Here is a 15,308-nt window from a genome sequence, read left to right on the forward strand (position 1 = left end):
TGTTTGAGGCTGAACTAGCTGCTGATCATACTTTCTGAAAATGTCTTACATGGTGATGAAGATAAGTAATGGAAGAAAAGTCTTGTTTTTCAAGCAAGTTGTTCAGGAAGGTAAAGAGCAGCATTTTCTTTGGTAGAGAATAATACTTTTGAGCATTGTGAGTTTACCAGCCTTTTCCTTCTCAAGAAATTCAGACAGTTGAACCCAGAAGTTTACTTACACTGTATAAACGACACATAACCCTTTTTTTAATTTACATGATCTGACATTAAATCTGACAATGCTTCTCCTGTTTTATGTCGGTTAAGATGACCAAAATTATCTTTAAATGCCAGAATAACAAAAGAGAGATTTTTTTTTAGAGAATTTTTATTACTTTCTTCACAATCTTGGACTTGACTATGGACTTGGGCCATACTATGTTCCAAGGGAGTTCAGTCACATTATAACAGTACTTGTATACATTCCACCCAAGGACACTGACTTGGTTCCATGTGATGTTCTTCATGATACTGTTGCTAGGATACAGACTCAACATCCTGAGGCACATCAGGAGATTTCAATCATGTCAGCCTCTCCTCTCATCAGACTGGATTTACAGTTTAACTGCCCTACCAGAGAGAATAAAACACTAGACCTGCTGTATGCCAGTGGCGGACCGTGCATTTCACACCTAGGCCTTCCGTGGTGCGCCGTCTGAATCAATCCACGCCACAATAACTATTTTATGGCTATAAAAACCTCTTTTTATGCAGAAATGCAGTATAAAGAGGCTTTGAATCACAGACAGATAACTCATGTAGCCACGATAAACGCTTTTACTGAAGAAACAAACCCGGGGTGCACAAGTCTCCTACTGCAGCGACAGCTGCCACACATATAAAAAAGCATCAATAACAACTTCATAAAATCGCAATATTATTGAGGAAAATAGCAACATTTTACTCTCCAGAAATTCTGATTATTTGTACACGAAATCCATCTTCCTGTCTTTCCTCAAAAAGAGTTCAGTTACTCTGTCGTACAGATTATCCGTGCGCTTCAGTTCCATCAAGAAGTCCTTTTCTATCGCCATCAAAGCTAAAGCTGAAAGTCGAACCTGCCCTGTTGTGTTTCTGGCATAAATTTTAATTCGCTTTAGGGCTGAAAATGTCCACTCGACTGAAGCCGTGGACACGGGGAATCCGTTCTGCGGGCCCTCCAGCTCTGGCAAGTCAGCTCTCTGACGATCCAATCAAAGGGTGCAAATACGCTGACGTCACCGTACGCCTGCTAGAGGGCTTTGGTGTCGCCAACTCAAAATCTGATTGGTTGAAGCAACAGGCAGATTTCGTTGACTTTGACCCTGCCTAGCACAGAGCTGTTTACCTCCCGCATTCGGCATAATAAATTCCGCAATTCAGTGTCCTATTACGCAGTTACGCATATCTGTAACTAATTACGCTTTTGAAAACAGATAAACTACGCATTTCAGACTCGGTGTCATAAAGAGTTAATTCTGTAATTCTGTTCGTTTTTCAGCCCGTTTTCACATTATTTTCACTCCAAAAACTCATAAAGAACTCAAAAAAAGTGCTTCAGAGCAGCTCCAGTGTGGATCAGACACAGAGACTGGGAGGGGGAGAGACAGGATGCAGCTGGAGCCGAGGTGTGAGAAGTCACACAACCCTGCTGGCAGAGGTTCTATTTATATCCAGGTATTCAGCAGCTCATTGGCTACCAGGCCTGTCAGTCAAAAGCTTTCTCCGACGTGATTTGCTCAGAATTTACTGACGAAATTGAGGTAGGTCCAGATCCATCAGTCTCGGCGACGGTTGGCTGTTTAGGCCTCGGAGGCAAGCCAGAGTCAGTTGATTGGTTGAAATGCGGCGTAAACCAAAAGGATACAGTTCAGTCGCCCTTTTGACTCCAAAACAGCGTGGATTTCTCACTTCATAAAAATATGGACATAAATACAGTGAATATGGAACGTGTGGACGCGCACGGAGCCGAGCTATTTGTGGATTATTTACTTATTTCAAGACATGTTTTGGAAAAAATATTATACTTGATAGTGTTGTCTGGATGCTTAAGATTGGATTCTGGCCGGTTTTTGTGGATTATTTTCATCTTTGACCAGTAAAGAGCGTCCAAAGGTGAGTTCTGCCCTTTAAATGTTTTGTTGTTTGTTGAACAAATGTGTTTATATTACCCGCTGTGGTAATCACATCTGAAAGTGGTTTATACCGGCGGATTCATGAGAATCTAAGCTTTCCATGAGTGTATAGTGTTTTGCAGCTAAAAATGCTTATGCAGATAAACTTCAGCAGCCCGTATTCAGGCCACTGCAGCTTAAGGAGTTAAACATTTTCAAACTTTACTTCTCCTGCATTCAAGTTATGTGATTTGAATGTCCGATTCCTTTTATGTTTGAAAATGTTAGGTGTTGTGTGGCTTGTGAAGAAATTGGTCAGCGATACATTACGCATGTTATTACACATTCCCTTCTCAAGATTACACATTTTGACTAAAAGGCTACACATTGGTTTCTGGAGGGGTAAACAGGTCTGCTAGCAACAAATAATGGATGAAATGTGATTGGCTAAATGCATTTATATGAAAATACATGTCTGGAAGCAGCACAACCAGAGGAAAAGCTATGAAGGAAAGCGGACAGACTATTTGGAATTATTTAACAAGTATTTATGGACAAAATATAATAAACATCAGTCTGTGATTTAGATATTTTTTAGGCCAGCAGAGAAGGCCTTGCAGGCCCTGATGGCCCACCACTGCTGTATGCCAATGTCAAAGAAGCTTCCAGAGCTACTGCCTTACCACCACTGGGCAGGTCAGATCATAACTTGGTTTATCTGCAGACCTGTTACAAACCTTGTGTGCTGAGACAGCCTGCAACTAAAGTCCAAATCAGAAGATGGACTCCTCAAGCTAGTGAAGCTCTAAGGGACTGCTTTGAATCAACAGACTGGAATGTGCTTCTGGAAACAGACGAGGACAGTGTGAACACTGACAGACAGCTTGATTGTTGTACTGAATACATCAGCTTCTGTAGAGACACAGTCATACCTGTGAATGAATCATATTCGGACATATCTGTCAGTGGCTTAAAAAGTTAATTTCACATCCTGGCACACACGTGTTCACACACACGCTCATGGCTTGTCACGTCAACTAACAAGAACAGCACTGAGAGAGCGCAGTCCTCCACCAGTTCTGCATGTATACATACCGAATTGCGTGACCTAAATATGTAGCTGGTAACTGGAATTGATGGGACTCAGAAACACCCCCACAATTTAATCAGTTGTTCCTTGTATCATTTCCGATACGTCCACAGTGGTAGATTTGTTGTAGGATCACAATGATGTGATCATCAGCAGGCCGCTGAGGTAGCGTTCACCTGTTGCCATGGTTACCATGCCGCTATCAGATGCCGTGCCGCTATGAATCCTTAACAAATTCGTAGATCCAAACTTTAAGCCGTATCGCTGTCGAAGTCAAATCGTTTGGTCCTTGTGTCATTTCTGAGCGACCCTGAAAATTCCATTCAAATCCCTGAGTCTTAATAAATTAATGTTGCTAACAGAGGAATGATTCACACATGCCGATTGTCACATAACTCTGCCATGTTCTGAGGTGGAATAAATAATCTAATTTACCTTCATTCTTTCAGTGCTCTAATGGATCTGGATGCAACAGTTTCCATCATGATGATTTATCTGGTCTGTTGTCCGCTCATTTCAGCCGTTCTAATATGTTTTTTTTTTAAGTGTATCAATCGATGATTTTTTTTTTCTTTTTTGTATTCCACCACAGTATTGCACGGGTGTAAAAGAGTTTAGCTCTGCTTTGGTGAAGAATATCAGTGAATTAATTGTTTATCACGGTCTTCGGCAGCAATTTTTGTTAGTAAATGAGAGACATTAGTATCGCACATGTCTGCATCTTCAAACCATAAACAAGGAAGTGAATTCGGTGACATACACACGTGGACAAAATTGTTGGTACCCCTCAGTTAAAGAAGGAAAAACCCACAATTCTCACTGAAATCACTTGAAACTCACAAAAGTAACAAATAAAAATTTATTGAAAATTAAATAATCAAAATCAGCCATCACTTTTGAATTGTTGATTAACATAATTATTTTAAAAAAACAAACTAATGAAATAGGGCTGGACAAAAATGATGGTACCCATAACTTAATATTTTGTTGCACAACCTTTTGAGGCAATCACTGCAATTAAACGATTTCTGTATTTGTCAATGAGCGTTCTGCAGCTGTCAACAGGTGTTTTGGCCCACTCCTCATGAGCAAACAGCTCCAGTTGTCTCAGGTTTGATGGGGGTCTTCTCCGAATGGCATGTTTCAGCTCCTTCCACATATGTTCAATGGGATTCAGATCTGGGCTCATAGAAGGCCACTTTAGAATAGTCCAACGCTTTTCTCTCAGCCATTCTTGGGTGTTTTTGGCTGTGTGTTTTGGATGGTTGTCCTGTTGGAAGACCCATGACCTGCGACTGAGACCAAGCTTTCTGACACTAGGCAGCACATTTCTCTCCAGAATGCCTTGATAGTCTTCAGATTTCATCTTACCTTGCACACTTTCAAGACACCCTGTGCCAGATGCAGCAAAGCAGCCCCAAAACATTACTGAGCCTCCTCCATGTTTCACCGTAGGGACAGTGTTCTTTTCTTTGTATGCTTGGTTTTTGAGTCTATGAACATAGAGTTGATGTGCCTTACCAAAAAGCTCCAGTTTGGTCTCATCTGTCCAAAGGACATTCTCCCAGAAGCTTTGTGGCTTGTCAACATGCATTTTTGCAAATTCCAGTCTGGCTTTTTTATGAGTTTTTTTCAGCAGTGGTGTCCTCCTTGGTCGTCTCCCATGAAGTCCACTTTGGCTCAAACAACGACGAATGGTGCGATCTGACACTGATGTACCTTGGCCTTGGAGTTCACCTTTAATTTCTTTGGAGGTTGCTCTGGGCTCTTTGGATACAATTCCAACCATCCGTCTCTTCAATTTGTCATCAATTTTCCTCTTGCGGCCACGTCCAGGGAGGTTGGCTACTGTCCCGTGGGTCTTGAACTTCTGAATAATATGAGCCACTGTTGTCACAGGAACTTCAAGCTGTTTAGAGATGGTCTTATAGCCTTTACCTTTAAGATGTTTGTCTATAATTTTTTTTCGGATGTCCTGGGACAATTCTCTCCTTCGCTTTCTGTTGTCCATGTTCAGTGTGGTACACACCTTTTCACCAAACAGCAGGGTGACTACTTGTCTCCCTTTAAATAGGCAGACTGACTGATTATGAGTTTGGAAACACCTGTGATGTCAATTAAATGACACACCTGAGTTAATCATGTCACTCTGGTCAAATAGTTTTCAATCTTTTATAGAGGTACCATCATTTTTGTCCAGGCCTGTTTCATTAGTTTGTTTTTTTAAATAATTATGTTAATCAACAATTCAAAAGTAATGGCTGTTTTTGATTATTTAATTTTCAATAAATTTTTATTTATTGTTACTTTTGTGAGTTTCAAGTGATTTCAGTGAGAATTGTGGGTTTTTCCTTCTTTAACTGAGGGGTACCAACAATTTTGTCCACGTGTGTAAGTGCATTAGTTTTGCGCTGGGGACTGCTATGATTGGTGGAACTCACGGGAGGCGGGCCAAAATTGCAGGAAAGTTGCGGTGATTAAACAAAATTGCAAGGCCGCACAAAATTCACGGAGATTGGTTGATTTCACGTGAATTCGCGGGATCGCAACATCGCGAATTCTTGAAGAGACTGCGTGTACAAGATAAAGGGCCAGAGCCGACTTTTTTGCCTCAGAAGACTTCGATCAATAGACATCTGCAGTAAGATGCTGCAGATGTTTTATCAGTCTGTGGTAGCAAGTGTCCTGTTTTATGCTGCAGTCTGCTGGGGAGGCAGTATAAAGAACAAGGATGCAAGGCGTCTGAACAAACTGATTAAAAAAAGCTGGCTGTGTAGTTGGAATCGGATTGAACACATTGGAGGATGAGGTGGAGAGACGGACACTTAGAAAGATGGAGGCCATTCTGACAAACATGGATCATCCACTTCACGATTGCCTCAGTGAACAACAAAACATCGGTGGACGGCTCCTATCCCTGTGCTGCAGGACTGAAAGATTCAGGAAATCTTTCTTGCCATCAGCAATCAGACTGTTTAATTCAAAAGCAAAAAGATAAGACCAAACAATTGAATTTCCCTTCGGGGATCAATAAAGTCATTCTATTCTACAATCAGAAGTTTGCATTCACTAAGATTGCTATGCCTTCAAGATGATGATGTCCTGGCTTTGAAAGCTTTTGATAGATTAAGATGTATTTTCTGGCACACCTCAAACACACTGCTTCCTTGTGTGACGACATTAGAAAATCTAAAGAATTCAGCCAAGACATCGGGAAGACATTTGTGGGCCTTCACAGGTGTGGTTCATCCTTGGGTGCAATTTCCAGATTGCTGTGGTTTGACATTTATCTGTCCAAATAATTACATGCACAGATCAACACCATGGGAATGTCAAGCCATCCTACTGCTCAAGATGGAGATTGGTTAAAATTAGGATTTATTTTTTTTTGGAGGGAAATGTGCTCATCAACCAGACCTGATTCATTTAATCAACCGATCTCAGTCTCCAGATAGGTGATTGTGTGCTCTAGGCTACAGCATTTAGTTCCAACATATCTACAGCACACAGTCTGACCAATCAGCTGTCTGGAGACTGAGATTGGTTGATTAAATGAGTCAGGTCTGGTGTGATGCTGTTTAGTTGGAACAAAAACCTGCAGCCGGCCCTTTGTGGAATGAGTTTGACATCCCTGTTCTAGCTTCTTCTGGAGAGAGATTCGTCATTGGTGTGGACACCTGTCACTCAAACATGCCCGACCAATGGAAAAGCATCCGCCCACTGTGGGATGTTTGTGTCAAAATGATTCAATCGCAAAAACAGGCTTCAAAACTTTTTTCACTTCGATCGGAAAAAAAGGTGTTTGAATGCCAAAACAAAGTCGAAACACTCCGAACACTTTTTTTTTTTGTTGCTTTGATTGAAAATAAATTTTTTTGATTGAAGTTATATATTTTGTGATTGAGTAATAAAGAAACAAACGTCCTACTCATTTTGTGGCTCAAATCCAAAAATATGACTTCAATCAGAAAATATATTTTCAGTCAAATAAAAACTGAATTCAATAATGAAAAAATTTCAATCAAAGAAAAAACGTGTTTGAATGCATTTGTTTTTTAGTCTCAAATATTTTTTCGATTGGGGAAAACGTTTTTTTCTTTGAATTTTTTTATTATTATTGAAGTGACCTTTTTTTTTATTGAAAACATTTTTTGAGGTTGGGGCTGCTTTTGTTTTCATTGAGTAATAAAGAAACAAATGTCCTACCCATAATATGGCTCAAATCCAAAAATATGACTTCAATCAAAAAATGTATTTTCAACAAAAAATGTTTTTTTCTATCAAAGAAAAAACGTGTTTATATGCAATTTTTTGGCTCTCAAATATTTTTTTTACGTTTGAACAAGTTTTTTCTTTGATTGAAAACATGTTTTTGATTGAAGTGAAGTGTTTTCTGATTGAAAACATGTTTTGCGATTGGAGCAACTTTTTTTTCGATTGAAAAATAAAGAAACAAATTTACCTTCATAGACTTCCTCATACAAAACCACAGTTCCTCTCTGGGCACCCTGTCATAAGCTTTCTCCAGATCTACAAAGACACAATGCAGCTCCTTCTGACCTTCTCTAAACCATTAATAAATAGTTTATTAATTAAGAAACATTATTAATGATAATTTAATTGTTTGTTAATGGTAAAGAAACTATTTAGCTTTAATTAATAACCTACATATTTGCCATTTATAAATGATTGTTAAGCATTAATAAATGATCCAATTACCATTTATTAATGGTCTATATGCAGTTGATAAATGATTATTAAGCATGAATAAACTATCTGTTAATCATTTATCTGTTTGCGGCTCCCATTTGTCTGTTTACCATTTACAAATGATGGTTATTGTAAAGTGTTACCGATTCTTGATCTTGTTTCAGCCTCATGTCCAACTACATGGAATTGAGACTTTTAGGTTCAATTTTTTCATGATTGCTCTTCCATCACTGCCTCTGATTTTATCTTTGTCTTTTGCTACAGAAATGTAAACACAGCAATGGAGTGAGATGTCGGACCTCTGAGGAGGATAAGGATGGTTCGGCAACAACAGCAAAAAGAGATGAATCACTGAGTTGTGAGCAATGTGGCAAGACTTTTATCACAGCAGCAAAGCTAAGAATTCACAAACGTATTCACACTGTGGACAAACCATTCAGCTGTGATCAGTGTGGAAAGGCTTTTACGAAGAAGAGTAACTTAAAAAGACATCAACTCATTCACAGTGGAGTTAAACCATTGAGCTGTGATCAGTGTGGAAAGGCTTTTACTACCAAGACTCTGTTAAAAAGACATCAAGTCATTCACAGTGAAGTTAAACCATTCAGCTGTGATCAGTGTGGAAAGGCTTTTACTCAGAAGAGTGACTTAAAAAGACATCAACTCATTCACAGTGGAGTTAAACCATTCAACTGTGATCAGTGTGGAAAGGCTTTTACTCAGAAGAGTAATCTAACAAGTCATCAACTCAATCACAGTGGAGTGAAACCATTCAGCTGTAATCAGTGTGGAAAGGCTTTTACTCAGAAGAGTAGTCTAACAAGTCATCAACTCATTCACAGTGGAGTGAAACCATTCAGCTGTGATCAGTGTGGAAAGGCTTTTACTCAGAAGAGTAATCTAACAAGTCATCAACTCATTCACAGTGGAGTTAAACCATTCAGCTGTGATCAGTGTGGAAAGGCTTTTACTGACAAGAGTAATCTATCAAGTCATCAACTCATTCACAGTGGAGTTAAACAATTCAGCTGCGATCAATGTGGAAAGGCTTTTACTATGAAGAGTCATCTAACAAGTCATCAACTCATTCACAGTAGAGTCAAACAATTCAGCTGTGATCAGTGTGGAAAGGCTTTTACTCACACGAAACATCTCGCAAGTCATCAACTCATTCACAGTAGAGTGAAACCATTCAGCTGTGATCAGTGTGGAAAGGCTTTTACTCACACGAAACATCTCGCAAGTCATCAACTCATTCACAGTAGAGTCAAACAATTCAGCTGTGATCAGTGTGGAAAGGCTTTTACTCAGAAGAGTAGTCTAACAAGTCATCAACTCATTCACAGTGGAGTGAAACCATTCAGCTGCGATCAATGTGGAAAGGCTTTTACTAAGAAGAGTAATCTAACAAGTCATCAACTCATTCACAGTGGAGTTAAACCATTCAGCTGCGATCAATGTGGAAAGGCTTTTACTATGAAGAGTCATCTAACAAGTCATCAACTCATTCACAGTGGAGTCAAACAATTCAGCTGTGATCAGTGTGGAAAGGCTTTTACTCAGAAGAGTAATCTGACAAGTCATCAACTCATTCACAGTGGAGTTAAACCATTCAACTGTGATCAGTGTGGAAAGGCTTTTACTACCAAGACTCTGTTAAAAAGCCATCAACTCATTCACAGTGGAGTTAAACCATTCAGCTGCGATCAATGTGGAAAGGCTTTTACTATGAAGAGTCATCTAACAAGTCATCAACTCATTCACAGTAGAGTTAAACAATTCAGCTGTGATCAGTGTGGAAAGGCTTTTACTACCAAGACTCTGTTAAAAAGCCATCAACTCATTCACAGTGGAGTTAAACCATTCAACTGTGATCAGTGTGGAAAGGCTTTTACTACCAAGACTCTGTTAAAAAGCCATCAACTCATTCACAGTGGAGTTAAACCATTCAGCTGCGATCAATGTGGAAAGGCTTTTACTATGAAGAGTCATCTAACAAGTCATCAACTCATTCACAGTGGAGTTAAACCATTCAGCTGTAATCGGTGTGGAAAGGCTTTTACTAAGAAGAGTAATCTAACAAGTCATCAACTCATTCACAGTGGAGTTAAACCATTCAGCTGTGATCAGTGTGTGAAAACCTCTACTCAACATGAACAGTTGTTGATTCATCAATGCCCCCATTCTGGTAGAAAGCGGTACCACTGTGACTCCTGTGAAAAAACTTTCAGCTCCCAACAGAGCTTAAAACGTCACCAACGCATCCACACTGGACATGATGTGTACACATGCGATTACTGTGGCAAACCATTCGTATTGTACTCGCAGTTAAAAGCTCATGAAGTGACCCACACTGGGATTAAACCATATGTTTGTGACCAGTGTGGGAAGCGCTACAGCTACATTGCAAGCCTCAAAGTTCACCAACGTGTCCACACTGGGGAGAGACCATACAGATGTGACGAGTGTAAGAAGACTTTTACAACTTTGGGTTCCCTGAAACAACACCAGCAGATCCACACCAGAAATAAAGCATTCAATCAGTGTCACAGTGAGGTATGTAAAGACTGGTCTCTGTCACAGTGTACACACAATTATGTATTGGATAATTTTGGATATTGCTGCAAAATAGTGTCAAAACTGTTTTGAACAACTGTGGTCAGTTGAATTCTGTTAAGACATTAACAGCTATCGTTCAGTCTAACCCAGGGGTCGGCAACCTTTAACAGTCAAAGAGCCATTTCGACCCGTTTCCCACAGAAAAGAAAACACTGGGAGCCGCAAAATCCTTTTGACATTTAAATTGAGGCAACACTGCATATATCGCTTTTTTTTTTTTTTTTTTACCTCTATACCTTTGTTAATCAGTCGTGATTAATTAATTACAAAGCCTCTAATTAGATAGATTCATATTTTTTAATTGTGTCCTTCCACTATTTATCTTATTTGGTTCATGTCATTTTTGCTCCTGGACCTGATATGTTACGTAATGTTAGCTGGAAATCAGTATTTTGCGAATGTCTATTTAACTTGTAAAATCTATTTATCTATTTATCTTAAGCTAATAACTTTTCTCCGGTAAGTCGCTGCCCTATTTTCCAAGACGACACTCCTCTGACTCTCTGACCTGCTGCCTGGATGTGAGATCGAGCCATGTTCTTGCGAGTAACGTGTATTACCCTATCATGAGTACTTTTGACTCAAAGACAGACGTGTCTTTCTTGGAGTGGAGCTTTAATATACAGAATTGTCATTCTTGAGTACAAAACGAAGTGAAACTACAGGCGGTGCTTCTCCAGGAGTAAAACAAAAATAAAGGCATGAAACGTGGGGTAATCGGAAGCTCCGTGTTGTCTCTCTGCAGGGGGAAAACCCCAGCAGCACATCCGGTGGAGTGACACGTCAAAATAAGAGCGGTAATTTCACAATAAAATATTAAAATGCATTGAAACACGCCTGAAAGGCAGAACAATTTATTTTCCAAAGTTACAGGGAGCCAAAACAGAGGGCTGAAAGAGCCGCATGCGGCTCCGGAGCCGCGGGTTGCCGACCCCTGGTCTAACCTGTATTCGTTTTGACACAGAAATCTGGTCCATGTTAATCTGGGGATGTAGCTTAGATTAGGAATTCTGATGTAATCAGACAACTGAATGTTAAATTCCAACAGGTAAAAGTGTCTTCAGATGTCATTTGGGGTGCTCTCTATCTCAGGCACGGCATCAGTTCTTCAATGCTGCAAGAAACACTGACGTTCTCTGTGTTTGTGTGTTTGTTTTCCAAGCAGAACGGAACAGATGGACAAAACTCTCAGACTTGTCAGCACTCTGCCAATGGTGAACAGTGCTGCTTTGACCAGTCTGGACCAACGTCCAACCAACAAGGAACCCTACAACGACACCAGCGTATGCACACTGGACACAGACTGAACCCCCGCCAAGAAGATTTCTCCATGCAGGGTTCAGTAAAAGTTCATGAAGTCCTCCACAAACTTAAAGTCCTTGAGATCCGGCTTCACAGAATTCAGGTCTAATTTCTTGTTTAGTGACTTCGTTGCTTCGTTGCAAAATCCATTAAGAGGAAAGCTGTCGTTAACAGAAGTGACTGGTAAATTAATTAAACCATTCAAAGTGGTTACTCAGTTAAATGAATTATCAGTGGTAGAGGGATAGACGTCTGGATGGAGGCAGTGAGCAGCAGGGTGAATGTCTTACCAGCTTAATTGTTCCTCAGATCCCTCTGGGCTGCAGGAACCCGTTAGATGCAGAGCTGGTTCAGTGATTCTCTGATGATTAATCATAATTAATTTAGGAGATTACTGGCCTTAGGATTCAAATCTATGTCTATCTCACTCTCTGTATCTCTCTCTCTCTCTCGCTCTCTATGTATATATATATATATATATATATATATATATATATATATATATACCGGGCTTTGCAGTTCTGTTACACTTAATGAAACATTCATGAAAATGAACACAAAGTTTTTTCTGGTGCCATAAGATAGAACTTTTGGGTGGCCACATTTCTGATTAATATTATCATTGACACATATATTGAAATATTTGGAAAATAAAAAATTATCTTATTGCACCAAAAAATCTTTGTGTTCATTTTGCAAGTCTAACAGAACTTTTGCCAAGCCCGGTATATCTCTCTCTCTCTCTCTCTCTCTCTCCCCCTCTCTCCATATATATATATATATATATATATATATATATATATATATATATATATATATGACAGTGATGAAGAATCTCTAATATTGAACAAGTAGATCAACTAATCTCTGATTATATGTGAGTTTAAATATAAAAACATGAAGTGTTCCATGAAAAGTCCAATCTTTGAAAGCTGACATGTAGTTTAGAATCATTTCTTTGTAAATTAGCTGCATCCAGTCATTACCATGACATTGGCATCATGGAACCATGACCACATGTATGTGTCTGGAGATAGTGGCATTTTTATAACGGCACATTTTCATGCTTTGACAGATACAGTGAGGGAAAAAAGTTTTCAGACACCCTGAAAATATTTACACAATCTTAAATATTATCTTGAAATATTTGTTGCAAAGTCTTTTTTTGTGTTTCTAAGGGTGTGGCTGCATCAGACAGACACAAATACTAATGATATTTTTTCAGTTTGTTGTTTACAAGAAAAACTAACAAACTAAATTCTACCAAATTTCTCATTTGATGGAACCAGTCAATTTTCAGTTTTTAATGTCTTTTTTAGGATGTTTTTAGTTTTATGATTGTTCTAAAATAAATGACTTCTTCTCTGCTGACGTTTGATTTAATTGTGCACCCCCTGACGCCTTAAAATTTGAACGCAACTGACAGAATTCATTCATTCATTCATTTGTTGGATTTGAAATGCCAGATAATAGAACTGGAAAAAGTGGGATGACTTCAAATTATTTGAAGCAGAATGTAGCCCCTACGTCATTGCCTGCTGATTGTCTGCTTTTACAGGGACGGTGGAGAAAACAGAACAACTTGTGCGGCTCCGCACAGCACATGATTCCCTCTATGTACCACGGCGCTACAGCCATGCACAGTAGGCGTCTTTTCCGGTGAGGCGACAGGGCGTCCCATTCCTGATGATTGTATTGATACCCTCTGTCAGAGAGAAACTCCGCTAAGAGCTCCCACATAACATAAGAAGATCTTCACCAGATCAGAAAACACACGGAGACAGTAGTTTCACTTGCAAGGGGTAACGGCACAGTGTAACGAGACACATTAGTGCAAAGCTACAAAGGACTGTTCCCATACATGGTTTGTTTATACACAAGCAGAGGTGAATACATGGCTGCATACGCTCAAGTTACACAAGTGGGTGTGCTAAGCTGAGAGAGTGGAAAAGTACTAAGGTGTGGAAACTAGGAGAGCAAGGTGTGTGTGTGTGTGTGTGTGTGTGTGTGTGTGGGTGTGGGTGTGGGGGTGGGTGGGTGGGTATTTTGTTAAAATTATCATATAAAAACACTACGTACAGTCAGTTAATGCCCTCGGGCTTGATTATGATAAATGTATTTACAAGTTCAACCCTAACACCCTCCCCCTTCAATTAAAGTGCCCTTCACAGCTGCGAGTGTGACTTCTTTTGGAGTGACACTCGGTAGTGGATGGGGAGTGTGTAGGGGGCAGTTTGGGATTCAGCCTCGGTGTGTTCATGTGGCCATGCTGAGGAATCCCTCTGCTTCAAGCTCGTGGAGAACATCATAGTAGGTGCTGGTTACTGCCCCCTACAGGTCTCTGCACAGTCCTTAATCCTGCTGAATTAGAAAACGACTAAAAAATACATTTTAACTTCATAAAAAAAATTAACTTGCACTCAACTTCTCACATGACAAATTCACCCTGTCCTCTGGGTCAAAATTGACTCATTTTAAAGTTTGAAAATGTGGGAAAAAATATATTTTTTCACAGTGAAACTTCTGATGTCCACGTTTTCAACATTTTTGGGAAATCTTTGAACATTTTTAGGTGGAAATAAAAAGTTAAAAATATTTCTAAAGAACTTTCACAAAAAAATCAACCAAAATCCAGTGAAATTCACTGGATTTTGGTGGATTTTTATGTGAATGTTCTTAAAGAAAATATTAGAAGTTTTACTGAAATATATGTAGTCACTTTTGATATATTTCAGATTTTTTTTTGAAAGATTTTTACTTATTTTTTTGAAAATATTTACAACAATTTTCTTGCCAAATTTGAGGGATTTTTGAGAAGAAAGCTTTTAAGAAATTACTGGACTTTTTTTCCTGAAGGTTTTGCAAATTTTCAGAATTTTGGGGAATTTTTTTTGGCTGAATTTTTTTATTTTTTATTTTTTAGACAAGGAAACAATGTTTTTTGGTGCCTGTAAATGAGGACAACAGGAGGGTCAAAACATTAAAAGGCAACTTTATTAAGGTTTCTTTTATGAAATGTTTTTCATCATCAAGTACACAAAATAGATTAAAAATATAATCTAACATATTTAATGATGGGCTGCACAGTGGAGTAGTGGTTAGCACTTTTGCCTTGCAGCAAGAAGATCCTCGGTTCAAATCCCGGCCTGGGCCTGGGATCTTTCTGCATGGAGTTTGCATGTTCTCCCTGTGCATACTCACTATTTCAAAGTGGCTCATGTTACTTCCATGTGATCTGCCATTAAAACGGCCACATTCTACCATAAACACTGTAAATAATAACACACCTGCTCAAAGTTAAAGGCCAACATACGACCCAAACATGACATGGATTTGGTGCCACTTTGAACTAAGATGATCTCTTCTGTTAAACAAACCGTTGATTGTGAATCTTTTTTCCAGATATGAAGCTGCTCCTTCCAGGGGCCTGTTTCACGAAGCAGGTTCACTGAA

General features: G+C 39.2%; 3 protein-coding genes across 42 annotated transcripts in view; 2 read left to right on the plus strand and 1 right to left on the minus strand.

The window, feature by feature from the left end:
• LOC127531769 (zinc finger protein OZF-like) overlaps positions 1-15,308 on the minus strand; it is a 180,895-nt gene that overhangs the window by 60,596 nt on the left and 104,991 nt on the right. The window lies entirely within an intron of this gene.
• Positions 1-15,308, plus strand: part of LOC127531760 (zinc finger protein OZF-like) — a 188,509-nt gene that overhangs the window by 40,759 nt on the left and 132,442 nt on the right. The window lies entirely within an intron of this gene.
• LOC110972652 (zinc finger protein OZF-like) overlaps positions 1-15,308 on the plus strand; it is a 124,784-nt gene that overhangs the window by 18,853 nt on the left and 90,623 nt on the right. The window contains exons 3-4 of one of the 3 annotated variants that reach the window (XM_051941667.1): positions 8,199-10,490; positions 11,716-13,226. In XM_051941667.1, the coding sequence (XP_051797627.1) occupies positions 8,199-10,490; positions 11,716-11,964 (2,541 nt within the window). In that variant the 3' untranslated portion in view covers positions 11,965-13,226. Of the gene's footprint in view, positions 1-8,198; positions 10,491-11,715; positions 13,227-15,308 lie in introns of those variants that run through there. The other 2 variants (XR_007938841.1, XM_051941670.1) reach the window with 2 other exon arrangements.

The sequence above is a fragment of the Acanthochromis polyacanthus genome, chromosome 22 (assembly GCF_021347895.1).
Source record: "Acanthochromis polyacanthus isolate Apoly-LR-REF ecotype Palm Island chromosome 22, KAUST_Apoly_ChrSc, whole genome shotgun sequence".
Classification (NCBI taxonomy): domain Eukaryota; kingdom Metazoa; phylum Chordata; class Actinopteri; family Pomacentridae; genus Acanthochromis; species Acanthochromis polyacanthus.